The sequence below is a fragment of the Erithacus rubecula genome (genome assembly GCF_903797595.1).
Source record: "Erithacus rubecula genome assembly, chromosome: 3".
Lineage (NCBI taxonomy): Eukaryota > Metazoa > Chordata > Aves > Passeriformes > Muscicapidae > Erithacus > Erithacus rubecula.
Window position 1 is genome coordinate 49,115,193 of NC_136689.1, and position 14,552 is coordinate 49,129,744.

At 34.1% G+C, this 14,552-nt stretch overlaps 1 protein-coding gene across 1 annotated transcript in view; it reads right to left on the bottom strand.

Annotated features, from left to right (window-relative positions):
- Nucleotides 1–14,552, bottom strand: part of CNTNAP2 (contactin associated protein 2) — a 1,078,336-nt gene that overhangs the window by 359,757 nt on the left and 704,027 nt on the right. The window contains exon 12 of the mRNA XM_079302400.1: nt 1,904–2,010. Coding sequence (XP_079158526.1) covers nt 1,904–2,010 — 107 coding nt within the window. The remainder of the gene's footprint in view (nt 1–1,903; nt 2,011–14,552) is intronic.

Below are 14,552 nucleotides of genomic sequence, written 5' to 3' on the forward strand. Positions count from 1 at the left end.
AGCTTCAACAAACCCCCTCATTATTTGCAGCTGTATCTGGAACACACTGCTGTAAAAGCTGACAGCTACTACCTGCTCAATAAAGGAAGAGTTAAGGTTATCTCAGTCTGTATCTTGATGCTGGAATTTTTTTTATTTTTTTCTCATATTTGTGCCATTAACTTCGATACTTTAGAAAGGCATAGGATTTCACACATTCTGACAGGATATCTATCAGGTGAATAACTTTGTGCTCAACCTTGTTTTGTAAGAAAGAAGACTTCTAAAGTATTGCAGCACAAGGTAAAAACAAAAATTATGTTCTTTAAATGAAAAAAAAGTAACAAAACTAAAACTTACACATCTAAGTTAGAAACTTTGCCTGAACTAGAAAAGTAAAAGCTCTTGAACAATGTGTCTCCAAATGACCTGGAGAGTATATGTAATCCCATACACTTTATCCATTCCATAAAGAAAGGACAATATACTCCAAATCCCTCTTTTTCTACTGCAGTTCAGCAATGACTTTCACTTGCCTTATTGCACTGTTTTTTCCGTAAAAGGCAGGTGAAAATCTTATTAAGAAAAATGTCACATCTCCTTGGATTATTATTTCTTCCCTTTGTAATAAATGTGATTTCAGAAAAGTGATGGCATCCTTTTGTCCTTGCTACTTCTTTTTGGAACTTAAGAAGAAAGCTTAACTACGTTCAGTTATGTCTTAAAAGCTGGTTTGCACACCACAAAGGAGCACAGACAGACATGAATTCTGTGTTTTCTTTCCTAAAATTAGACACAACCATGTCATCACTGTGCACATTCCCTCTTGGTGGAAAAAGGGCTGCCATGTAATCTCTCCCACAGGCATTGATAGCTTAAATATTTCTCTTTAATCAAAATTAATTTGCTATTTAATTCTTACAGTTTTACAGATTCAATAGCCAGATCACAGAGAACTTTGCCATTCAATGTATTAATAGGTATTACATAAAATATATCCCCTCTTACATTTATATAATCTTTAACCATAAATTATGTTTTGGTTTTAATCCAGACAACTGTGAATGGTCAAAAAATTTCTCATTGGTTTGGGGTTTTTAGTTAAAACTGAAAAAAGTATGCAATTATCTTTGTAAAATTATGCATAGCTATATATAAGGTAAAGTAAATATAGTAAAGTAATATAAACTTGTATCTTTCTAAATCCTGTCTTCAATTTCAATTGATCACCTGTTCAAAAGCATTTTTACTCTCTTCTCATTATTAGGAGATTGTTGGCAAAAGAAAGAAGTGAACAAAAGTAAGGACTGGATACATTTTCTCTGTATCCTAGAGTTTTTTTGCATGAAAATCCCACTTTTTTTGCAGATCGGGGAGGAACAGAAGATGCATGCCACTTACTCAGCATTCATTGTTCAGGACCTATAAAAAGGCAACAGTACCTTTCTTCTTTCTGTGCTTTAGTAGTGTAGGGTATGTGGAGCTCATAGGAAATATTCTTATTTCAAAAACTCATACCCACAGATTTTAAATTGGCTGATAATCAGTCTATAAACACACTTTGGGATTAGCAACCCGAGCCAGCATCTCAAGCAGCAGTCATCAGCTCTCCCCAACAGTTTAGGGCAGAGTCACTGTTTCCATTTGAAACTGTATCTTGTGTGCAATTGCTGAGAATGTGTTTGCTCAGTACACCCAGCTGCCGTTGAACTGCTTTGGTGTGTAGTATGCTGCAGTACAGTGCTGCATAAATACATCATGATGCAGGTAATGCAGAAGGTGATTAAGCCAACACCTTCTTTCAATAGAGGCTTGAGGATCTTTAACAACCAGAAAGAAAGAATGACTTTTTTTATCTCAATCAAAAGACATGAGTAACTTCCCTATTCCACTGGAATTTTGAAACTGCAAAAAGTTAGCTTACAGTTATGGCAAGTGGCACCACTGTAATTAGTTCCATCGCAAGTGCACTTGAAGCTGTCCCACGTCTGAGTGCATTTTCCATCATGTTCACAGTGATTGGGCACACACCTGTAAGAATGAGATGCAAGGACAGAAAGAGAAACCAAAATGAGCATCAAGATTTACACAAAGTAAAATTTTGAGCTGTACAAGCAGTGTATCATGTCCTTGTCTAGTAATTAATCCTTGCTATTTTAGGCGTATTAACGGAATTTATATCTGATCACACAACTGCATAAAAGATTCATCAAGGCTTTGCTGAAGCCCTTTCACAAACATTAAAAAAACATATTAAAGGTGGAATAGATCCATCATCACAAATCAGGGTTCTAAGTAACATATGACTGGTACTCAGCTTTCAAAAGAAAAGAGCATCACAAGCCACACCTCCTCCTGCAGTGCAGGTGGTGTCATGCCTCAAGGAGTCCAGTCCCACGAGTGACTGAACATTCAAAACAAAATGCCCTTGGCTTGCTCTTCATCTTTCTGTTGCCAGCAATGGGATAAAAGGGAGACAGGTTGTGTAAGTCTTTCTCTTTACAGGGGTTTGTGGCAAGAGTTGTTCACCTTTCTCCCACACACCTGCTTTTCTTGTCCAGCTACACTGTTGCTGGAGAGTGGAAGGAATGCAAAAGAAAAAGTGGAACAGCAAAACCCCAAAGTTATAGCAGAACATATATTTATTGTTTGAAATATTATCTAAATGTGAATTCAAAGATTTGTCCAGATTCTTTCCTATCAAATATAGTAAAAAATAAAAGAGAATTTTCATTTACTTTCACCTCTGAAACTATTAAACTTATTTTCCTTCAAAGGGCTTTGAAATGCCATTTCAAAGAATTTTTTTTCCTTATTAAATTAGACTCAGTACAGGCTATGCCTTTTTGATCAAAAACTAAAGAAGTTTTCCTTTCATTTTTTTTTGACAAATCTGTATTTTTTTATTATTAAATTTAAAAAAAATTTAAAACTTAGATATCCCCTATTAGATAAAAATAATCTTTTCAGTAATACATTAAAAAATAAGTATTATTATCTCCAAGATAAATCTGAAGTTTATCATATTCCTATGACAGTTAACAATACTCTCATAAACAACACCCAAGGAAAGCTTTGCTTTCCTATGTAGAAACTCATTGAAACTGGAAGAATCTGGGTCATTCCTCTATAAACTTAGAGCCTCCTATTTCCTCAATTTCCAGTCAGCAGCATTGGCATACATGTTAACAATGAAGAATAATTTGTGTCACAATATGCATTGGGGAATTGAATATTGTGTACTCTCATTTAGATTTTTTTTTGTTTTTTTTGTTTTGTGCATGCCACTACACGTACCTCAAAATATACAGAATATAGATGTCTTACATGCTGTTATCAGCCTTTAGCACTCAAGGCTACCCATTTTTTCCCGAAAAGATCAGAAAATACTGGTGTAGTTAAAAATAGTTCTTAGAGAAATGCTCTTTTAAAGCAAGAAACAAAGCATTTAAAAGTCTTTTCACAGTAAAATACAGTGAAACTACCTGAGGCAATTATCACAGTTGAATGAATTATGTCTTCAACATAGTTTAAATGAATTAATTTAGTTTTGTAAGTGTGGCAACCTAAATGAATTGATAGATGATTCTTCTGATTACTTCTATCCAGTTGTGTTGTCAACACCACAGAGAAAAAAATGAGAGCATATACCAGCACATTCTAAACATACAAACAATTAACAATTTACATGAATCCATAGCTCCTGGGTGCAAGAGCAGGGAAAGCAAAGAGCAATGACATTTCAAAAATAATCTCATAAAAGTAACTTTTATTCAAGGCTGCAAATAACCACAAAAGTTCCTATATCTGTATATGGTTTTGTATTTTTCCAAGCTTTTCAAAATAACTTATTTTTAGGTATTTTCTTCTTCACTTACATTTGAACATACATTACTTGAAAAGTAATTTTCCAATGACCAAACCAAACATTTTTCTATGTGAATTTTACCAGCTACTTATATGAACTCTCATACATAATGCTTGCAACTAGTTTCACATTTTAGTGCAGTATAACTTACTTTTATTACAACATAACTAGTAAAGAGACTTCATTACTGACTATATAACTGAGGTGAATGACTTAATCTTCAGAAAGATGAAAACTAGATATTTATCTGTATCATTTAATGGAGCGTATTAAGTCATAAAACTAGAGATATTCAGCAAACTCTTGATGTTAATTTTATGATTCCAGTAGGATGGTTGGATTAGTGTAATGGCTTCCAGTAAAAGGAAGTGGTTGGATCTTCATTTGCAAAATTTCTTTTTGTACTCATCTGATTTTTGCTGTTCTAAAGATGATGCATTTAGAAAAACTGGAGTAAACAATGTTAATGTTAGTGCACACTGAAGTTTAAATCAGACATAGAATAATTTCTTGACGTTACCCCTTCACCCTCTTTTCTGTTAGTTTATTTTATCAGATAGAATTATAAGATTTATTTTCTATTAAATCAATTAGCAAGCTTCTGTAACATAATCCCATGATCAAATGTCCATATTTTGGTCAAACTTAACTGACTATAATAGAGTTTACAGGAAATTCTAGATAGCAATGTAGAAATTGAAAAAAAACCCCAAAAATACAACAAACCAAACCCCCTGTTATAATTCAGTGAACAATATCATAAAGAACAATTTTATCACTGTAAATTCCATTGTTTTTCAAATACATTTATTTCTACAGAATGACAATAATCTACTATTTTCAATATACAAACATCTTGCTAAGAAATTTGTGTTTTGAGCAGATACAATCATTTTGTTTATCTACCTTATGCACATCATTTAGTAGACACTCAAAATGTATACACTCAAAACCTCAAAAAAATTCAATGCATGCATGATTTGCAGATTATTTGTATGAAAAGATTATGTTTTCAAGCAATTCAGTTCTTTCTTCTCCTTTAGGAATAAGGCTTCCTACACAAAAAGGATTGCATAAAAGGAAAACAAACCAAACCAAATCTTGAAAACAGCACTTCCCTTCTAAACAAGGCTCTGAAGTTAGAAACCATCTCAAAACAGAACTGCAAGTAAGTTCCTCATCACCAAGATGTGTCTCCTTCCACTGTGAATATCTGTATTTCAAGAACTTGCAAAATGTTGCAGACTCCATTTTGAGAACTTTCTTGTTTTATGGCTCCTTCTGAAAAGAAAGTCTAGAACTTCATCCCTTCAAGTATGATACACTAGCTTTTAATTTCCAGTCCAAAATTTATCCATAAGGAGTTTACAGATGCTGTTTGGTTCAGTATTTTATTTGGAAACTTTGATTTGTTTATCAAACAGTCTTTGTTTTCCTTTTGGACTTATATCTCAATACTTTGCAGAGAGCAATCATAACTTCTTTTAGTTTGTAGTTTTGGGAGAGAAAGTCTCCTATTGGAAAAGATACTTTCCACAGTTCTTCCTTGTAACTCTACTCCTGTTTGCACTTGCATTTTGCTGAGTGTTCTAGAGAAGGTCTTATCAGTATTTTGTGATTTCTGAGTTGATCAAAATTTTCAGATTTTTTTACTGAAATTATTTTTATTGATATATAGCATTTTGCTGACTACCAAAGAATAGTGGCTCAAAGTCATCCTGAGATTGCTTAATGTGTTAAAGATCTTCACTAAATTCCCATCCTTCTTTTCATCACTTCCAGTCAATGACTTCCAATGCATACAGAAAATCTTACTACTGTTTTCAATAGCATTACTCTGTACTTTAATTTCCATTGTGTCATTCAAATAATTCTGGGTTTTTTTCTAGGCTGAAGCTGGATCATCAGCATGTTTCATCAAGATATTCCTAATTTTGAGCCAAGGTTGAAGAATTAAATAGCATTTTCTCTGGCACTGATCTCTGAGCAACTCTCATCTCCCAGGCAGCCATTAGCCCATCAGTATAAATCGAGAGGCAATTCCATTTGACAGTTCACAACTTACTTTGCAGTTCCTCTCTCAAACCCCATCTTTCCTGCTTTAGCCAATAATTTCCATCATTACAATATATAGAATATTTTATTGACGTCTGGCAAACAGAACTATCACTTTTCTCTTGTCTGAGACAAAAAGTACTGTTCTTTATCAGAGAAGGAGGTCAGGTTAACCCTGAACAATCCACTCTTGATAAACACCTGCTGCATTCTACTCTACCTTGCATTTAGTTCAAGATAACTCCTTATTTTCCTCAAAAACATAATAAAACTGCCATAGGCGGATTAATAAGTGTCTGGTGATCTGGATTTCTCTATTTGTTAAATTATATCATGTTAAATCTGTCATCTCATAATACAAAATAATGAACTTTTAAAATTTTTATTTGGCTTTTTTGTTGTTGTTTGGTTGGTTTTGTTTGGTGTTTGTTTGGGTTTGTTTGTTTTGATTTTTTGTTTTGTTTATTTGGAGGTTTTTTTGGTTTCATGTTTGATTTGTTCCACATGTGATACAGTGATCCCAAATGAGCCAAACATACTATTGACAGCAAGAAAGAAAAAAAAGAGAAGACAAAGAAAAGGTATCTCATAACCTTAATAAAACCAGGAGAGTGATATCAGACCCATGGGGAAATCCTCACAGCCTATTCAGCAGAAATGAACGATGGCTGATTTTCAATTGCACAAAAAGTTGTTGGAAACAGGAAGGTTACAAACTGTTAGAAATGTCCAAAGGGAAGGGCAAAGATGCAAGGTTCATTAATGGTAGAAAGTATTTTCAGAAGTAACTCAAGGTACATCAGGAATGACTTAAGTATGTTTGGATCTGCCTGATGGCAGGAGAATGAGCTCAGAGATCTCTCCAGACACCTTTTTAATTTGGATATTTTCATATTCCATAAGAAACAGAAAACATTTATTTCAGTCTCTTTTTTCTCATTATGTGATTATGGTTTTTTTAATGTTGTAAATGTACCATTTATCCTCTGTAAGTCAACAGGTCACAGCCCCAGTTTAGAGGACCATGTCCCTCAGGGCAGTGTTATTTAAAGCATTAACTAGCTTGCCTAGAAATATTGTGCCCAAAGTGTATAGTATTTGACTCCAATTTTTAGGTTTAGAGATCATTTGAGCAAGAAGATAAGAAGTTACTTTGTGCAGAAAGGCAAATGTCCATATGGCCACATGCAGACTGTTAAAGTCCCTCAGTATTGAAGAACCATCTAAAAATCTCACAATTATTCTGCAAAACACAGAGCTTTCCTTAATTTCCGTGTCTTTTCCTTTCTGGCTTCCCTTTCACACTTCCTATTGCTAGCATAAGTGCAAAATACAGCTTGTGTTTAGATGCAACCTAAACCAATGCTCTTTATATACACATTTGCAACAATCAAGCCAAGAAATCACCAAAACAAAACATTCACCTGTGCAGCTACTCCTCCACCTGAGAGGTCAAAAAAACCACACACACGCAACAAATTATTTGACATGTACTGCTTGCAACTGTAGTAAAAAGAACTCAAATGCTACAGTGATAATGACAATGTGAGAATTTCTATTGAGCAGAACAAAATGTTAAAGACTTTTTACAAAGGAAAATAACCTAGGCTGAATTATGCTTAAAATGAAATTCAATCTTTTCCTTCTCATTATCAAATCCCTATCTAATATTCCTTGTGCTCACACCTCACCTTTCATTTCTCTCCCAAATTGCTTTTGTTCTGCTTTTTTGTCCATTTCCCTGCCTCAGAAATAACCACAATCAGTTTGTTTTGAGTGTTTTTCCAGTATTTGCCCACTAGTTGTCCTTTTTAACACCTCCGAACAAATCCTTCAAATCTGCATTTTTTAATCATAATTTTTCTTGCCAAGATCCTTCAAAATGCATGCTGCTGTCCTTTTGGGTGTGTTGTTCTGTCACCATCTTCCTTTATTCACACCCACAAAAAGACTATTAATCATTATAAAAATTCAGAAGTATTTTACTTTTCAGGATCAGCTGACTGCTCATGAAGTCCATGAAAGATTACATCTATAAAGTAACATACAAAGAAAATAATTTGTAGGAGCAACAAATGTTTTCAGCTGGTAACTTGAATCTCTAAAGGTCTGTTTGTTTATTTAAAAGCCAAACTGGTAAGCAAATCACAAAAACATTCTAAACACGTATCTGTTTGCAGTGATGTTGCTCTTTAGTGCAGTGGGAGGCATTGCACTTATCATAGTAAAAGTATACTGAAAATAAAACAATCCAATTAAAGTCACAGTGCTATTTCAGAGTCCTACTGTACCACCATTAGGTTCAAATTAACCATTCCATGGAGAGTTCATGTTTTTCAGAGCATCCCAAATGAAAGTATAGCCATCTGATCTACCTGTGAGATTACTTCTTACAAGGTAACAAGTGCTTAAAGTGACCTTGAGATTTTCAGCAACAGGATTTGGAACTCCTATGCAAAGCAATGCAAAAGGCAGATGGAGGGGACTGCAAAATTAACTTAGATTCACAATAATTCCCAAACTACTTTAATTTCCTGCTGACTTCTAAGCTAATTGTGCACACATGCATATAATCAACAATGGCAGAACTAAATAAACCTGAACCAAAGAGTACCTATTCTTTATTTGTCTCTTACAGCAATACAATGCCTTCATGTTTCTTTAGCGGACATTACCAAAGTTGTCCTGTCACAAGATAAAAAAAAAAAAGCTTAGCACTTTTAAAGATTGCAATTTACAAAGTAAAAATCATTGTAAAATATGAAATGACACTTGATTAAGAAAAGTTCTTCTATGCCATATTCCCAGTAAAGGTTCTCAGACAGTTTATTTCTGTGTTATCTTCAGATCTGTAAGGTTCCATGCTAAACTGTTTGCATTAGAATGAATAATGGAGAACTTAATGGATAAAGTACCACAGTTAACTCATTTGGATTAAATGATCCTCTTGGATTTATGCAGGTTTTTTTATTTTTTTATTTTGTGTACAACAATGTAGAGACTATTTTTTCCTTTCTTTTCTACTGTTCTTAATTTACAGATCACTTCACAAATTAGTTCCTTAGAATTAAATCGGTTCCACTTCAGCAACTGCAGGAGCTGAATAAGCCATTTTTCTGCATCAGTTGTAGACAGTTTCCCATATTGGTATGTTATATGTACATGTATATGTATATGTATATGTATATGTATATGTATATGTATATGTATATGTATATGTATATGTATATGTAGCCTATAACCTAAGCTCTACAGTGTCTGATGGCTGAAAAGCTACTTTTGTCCAGCTCTGTCGCCACGTCTTCTGAAGCAAAGAGGGGAGGATGAATCTACAGCAGCAGTTAACAAGAGGGAATTTCACAGCCCTGGAATCCCTCTGTCAGTTCCTACCAATTGTTTCATGCCAACAGGAGACTAGGTCTGTTTGGAATTGAAGCAGGAGGAAATGGGCAGGGAGTGGGAACATCAGGATAAAGTGGGTATAAATGGCCCATAGGCTACATCTAGTCCAAAAGCTGTAAACTTGAGTGTGCTATGGTAAACTTACAGAGGTAGATGATAAACCCAGAAATTAATAAAATTTACTAATCAGGCAAGGTAAAGACAACTTCTGTTGCACAATGTTTTAGTCAGAAAACTCCGGTTTAGGTGTTCAGCTGGTGTAAGTAAGAACATTTGCCTCTGTTTTAAGCCAGTTAAATTAGTTGAAACAAAAGAAGAATAAACTATTATAAAACACCAGCTACAAAATATTATTTATTTCCTAAGAGTTTGTTTTGAACCTTTTCCACTACCTTGTGAAGACCTTTGCCTAGTCATTAACCAGGTTAAGGCTTTCTAGAACAGATGAAAGCTATTATGCATGACAATTATTTGTGGACTGGTGTGTTTGAGTTTATTCTTTGAACAACATGCAGGAGTGGCAGTTATTCACTAACCTAACTGTGCCACATTGGCACAGCTCAGACCTCTTGGGGATTTGACAATATGTGTTAAGCATTGAGACTATCAAGAAGAATCTCATGGGTTTTAATTACTAAGTTTCTGAAGACATTTTTAAAACTTTCCAAGTATTGCCCTCTTCAAAGTCTGACTGGATTAGTTTTGTATTCATCTAATCACCTCTCTTTTGCTATTTCAGATAGGTAAAATAGAGCTGGCTGGGCTTGAGAACAAACCATAGAATAGATTCTTTGGTATCTAGTTAATTCTTTATTATTTCTTCTTTTTTTCAGCTTTAATTAAATACAGCTCCTGAGATTTTAATGACGTCAACTTTATAATCCAAGTTAGACATTTGAAGAAAGTTGCTCTTACTTCTTAGTAGATTGTAATTATCAGAGCACATGGACCAGTGAGCAGCCTATATAATAAAGAACAGTGATTACAATATTTCCTGCTAATAAACACAACTGATCATGATTTGAATTACAAATACAGAATTTCTAGAGCTATGTTTTAAATGAGATTACTCCTAAATTTATATTTTGGGGAATAAAAAACCTGGTAATTAGAAATCTTTATGTTTCTTCTCATAATGTAAAGAATTACTCAGAAATAAAGATGAATGTAATACTGATAGATGATTTTGTACTAAAAGCCTCTTGCTGTGTCAATCAAACCTGGATGTGAACTGTCATAGCCTTTGTCTATGATTCTTCTCCACTCCTTGGTGCACAACATAGAGCATGTTATATGTTGCATTACTTGTTTTGATGGTCTGCCTCAATCATGGACAATGATCTCATGTTGATTTTCAAATAGGTGACAAAAGTTTTGCTGCATCATATGCAAAAAGCTCAACCCATTAAAGATTTCTTGCCTGGCAAATGTGGAGCATACCTTGATGGTCATGAAGCTATTAGATGCCACCAGCTACTATGTACAGCAGCCATCAGCTACTATGACTGAGTACAGTCTTAGCTGAGCATCCATGTCATGATGCCATGGAGTTTTATTTGTAACTGGTAGGTTTTGGATTGAACATATTGCAAGTCAGTGTCCCACTGGCTATGGCATTGTGGTTTAAAGGAATCTTGAGGTAAAGCACGATTCGGTACTACCTGAGTTATGCTGATCTTGCAAAGTGCACATTGCCTTAATGACTTTGTTTAAAAATACTAAATAATACTGGCTGTCCTAAAAATAATCACTACAGCAAGTGGTCTTTTTACTTGCATGGTACAACTAACTTTTGATTTTTATTTTTTTCATCTAAACCACCTTTTAAAAATTACAATTACAATTACTATTGTTTTACTCTTTGCTATCATTACTATTAGGAATCTGGCCACCTTCACTGTGATAGAGACATCCTGGAAACTTTCCTCAGGAACCATTTATCTTACAAATACCAATTTGACGGTAAAGTTAAGGCAAGTCTGAATGTCTTGACAGAAACCATGGATCTTGCATTACTATTCAGATTATAAACTTAATTCCAGGGTATTCTTCTAGTAACCACGTAATCAGAGGAGTATGTTCTGTAAGTGTCGCAGAAAACACTTCTGTCTTAACAGTGAGGCAGACTTTCCCCTTCAAAACAAAAACATAGTCTTGGCAGTAAAGCAAGACACACAATCTATACAATAAAGCATGTGTGAGATGGAAGCAAATGTGAATTTTTTTTCTGAGGCATTTATTAATGACAGCTTGTATAAATCCAGCTTCATTATTAAATCTCTAGTATAAAAATAATAAGTCAAAGATACTAATTTCTCATGCCTCCAGGAGAAACTCAGATATTTTTTATTTCTTGGTAGAGTGAAAATAAACCAACTTTAGTTATCCCACTCTACTACAAGAGCTGAGGTCAGCATGCTTTTCTTGCAGTGCATCCTTGCCAGCTCTGAGTTTGCTCAGTATTGGCAAGGACATATAGACTAGGTTCTCTGAGTCATTAATTTAAATTTGACTTGGATCAATCATGAATGAATCAGATGTAGACAGCATTCACACATTATTTACTTCACATGGAACATTCTCCCTGAGCTGACCCATAGAGTCACAAAGCTTAATTATATTTCATCATTGGTTAAAGGCAATGTAATGTGCACATTTACTCGTAACACTTTCCACCTTATCTATTCCCATTTCTCATCTTTTTACTTTGCAAGATTTTAGGATCAGAAAAAAGGTTTTAATTTATATTTGCATAGGATATTATCATGATGGAATTTCCTCCTCTCTATCATTGAAGTCATCATGAACAACAATAGCAATAAACAGTAACACAGAAATGAGCTGTCTTTTTGAACTGCTTTATTTTTCTCCAAATTAACACAGAGCATATGCTAAAATCTACATAATCTGCTTTTCTTTTTACTCTGACAATTTTGCCATCTACCAGAAACAGCAATATGCTCAGCTAAAATATCATGTATAAAACATGAAGCATATAGGTTAAGCTGACTTATTCTTTTCTTTTTTTCTTATTCTTACTCTTTTATCTCTGTCCTTCATGCACATCAGTATTTTATTCCTCTATAGGAGCCCTAAAACATTTTATAAATTGTAATATAATAAGTGTTCTAGACATGAAAAGCACAGATGTGCCAATGAATTTACAGCTCTGCTGCAGTGCGGTCACAGCTCTGTGATAAATGTACTAATACAGTGCTCTACTCACAACCTATTATTCAATTCATTTCCAATTTGCTGAAAACAGATATGTACTCTAAGTAATAAACAATTCATTTATTATCTTGAACTTGTGCAATGAACTACTTTGGAGCCAGGAGGCTGCAAAATTGAAGTAATAATAGGTGTGAGTGCACTCACACAGGTGTGTCTCTATTCTCACACATATATTCAATATGCATAAACATATACACATGCTTTTTCCAAAAATGATGACAATTTCAGGGTTCTGAAAGTGGAAGTCCTTTCAAGAAAAAAAATTGTGTTTAGAGCAAACTTGTTTCTAAGGAAAATATAACTGAGGATGCAACAGCTCTAATAACATGTACTTGACTGTAAAAAATGTAATGACATGACCCAGGTATGCCTAATTTTAGTTACAAATAGCTCATTGATGGGATTCTATTATTCTACCAAAATAGGCTTGTGATTGCCCTACAGAACAAGTGATAGACTATAATTTGGAGTACTTTAGAGGGCGCTGATTCTGTTTTTCTGCATTTCAAACACTGCAATTTGGGAACCATAGTTCAGGGTCTGTCAGAATTTCAGTTTATTATAAGCTTTGATTTCTCAAGGGTTTATATTTCTGTTACAAATTTTACTCCAGAAATTCAGTAAACAAAGCATAAGCCAGAACAAAAATAAGTAGTAGCATACTGCCAGCATTGGTTCTGAAGTAGCTCATGCACTTACTATTCGAAGAAAGTAAGGATAGGCTGGTAGATAGTTTTAGAGGTTTTTCTTTAAATAGAAGGGGAAAATAAGGAAAAAATCCCTACACAATATTTTGTTTTTGCTTTCCCTTTCCAGACATTTTGTCATTAAATCTTTGCAATTCTTGAAATAGATTCTTCAGAGGAAAGGGCCAGATTTGATCAACATCTCATCTTGAAAAATGCTGAAAACACATTCAAGTTCATATAATTCAATATAATAACATGTTCAAAATGAAGAGTTCCTTTTTAAGTTTAAAATAATTTTTCATTTTGAAATGTGATTTAAAATATACTATATGGATTGGTCAGGACAATAATACCTTCCAACCCTCTGTTTCAAATTAAAAGTATTCTTCCAAATATTTTCCTGAGGGAAAAATGGATTGGGAGCTATTGAGTGGGGCATTATGCAGGAAAACTATGGAAAGAACCTCTGCAACTTTGATAGCTGCACTGACAGCTGAACTGGGAATAAGAAGCTAGCCTGAAATTCAGTAGATCTGATATGGGAGCAATCTAAACTGTTTGTGCACCATTGGCTGCATCAATGCTAAGAAAGTAATTTAAACTGAAAAATGAAAAGCAGATACTGAGAGACACTGTATGTAGAAGATAAAAGTAAGGGAGAAGAAAAAAGTGTTAATCACAGTTGTGAGCACTGTTGGGGGAAGTGTTTCCAACTACTTGAAAAATAGAAATTAGAGAGCTGCTTAAAACAATAAAAAAAGAAAACAGACTCCAAGGACAAGAAGAGATGAACTACTGTAACCTCAAGTGCCAATAAAATTACTGTTTTGGGAAGCATGAAACAATGTAATCAACTCATCATGTCATGATACTTGCACTTGCATACTGGCACTGAAAAAGATCTAATTTATCTCTTTTTGTACTTATTCTCTTTAAACTCAAAGTATTTTGATTGATTAATGGAAATCTGCTAATGCCTTCTATTTACCTTATATATAAAGGGATATGGTGCCATATGTACAAAAGAAGAATGCAATCATGGCCACTGCTGCAAAAATTATATATCTTTTCATTATTTAACTATTTCAAAATGCCAGCTGTATGATTTACATTTTTTTCTTCTAAAATTTTGTTTTGTTTTGTAAGTGCTGGTCCCTTAACTTTAGCATGTTAAAATCATGTCAGAAATTTTGACTGCTTCATCTCCCTGTTGTGTGAGAGATTGGGAAGAAAAGCTGAAGCAACATCTTTCTCTGCTCAAGTCTTCTTACTGAATATTGCTGACATCAAGAGGTTTGAAGCTCTTCCCTCTTTTCTGGAAGATC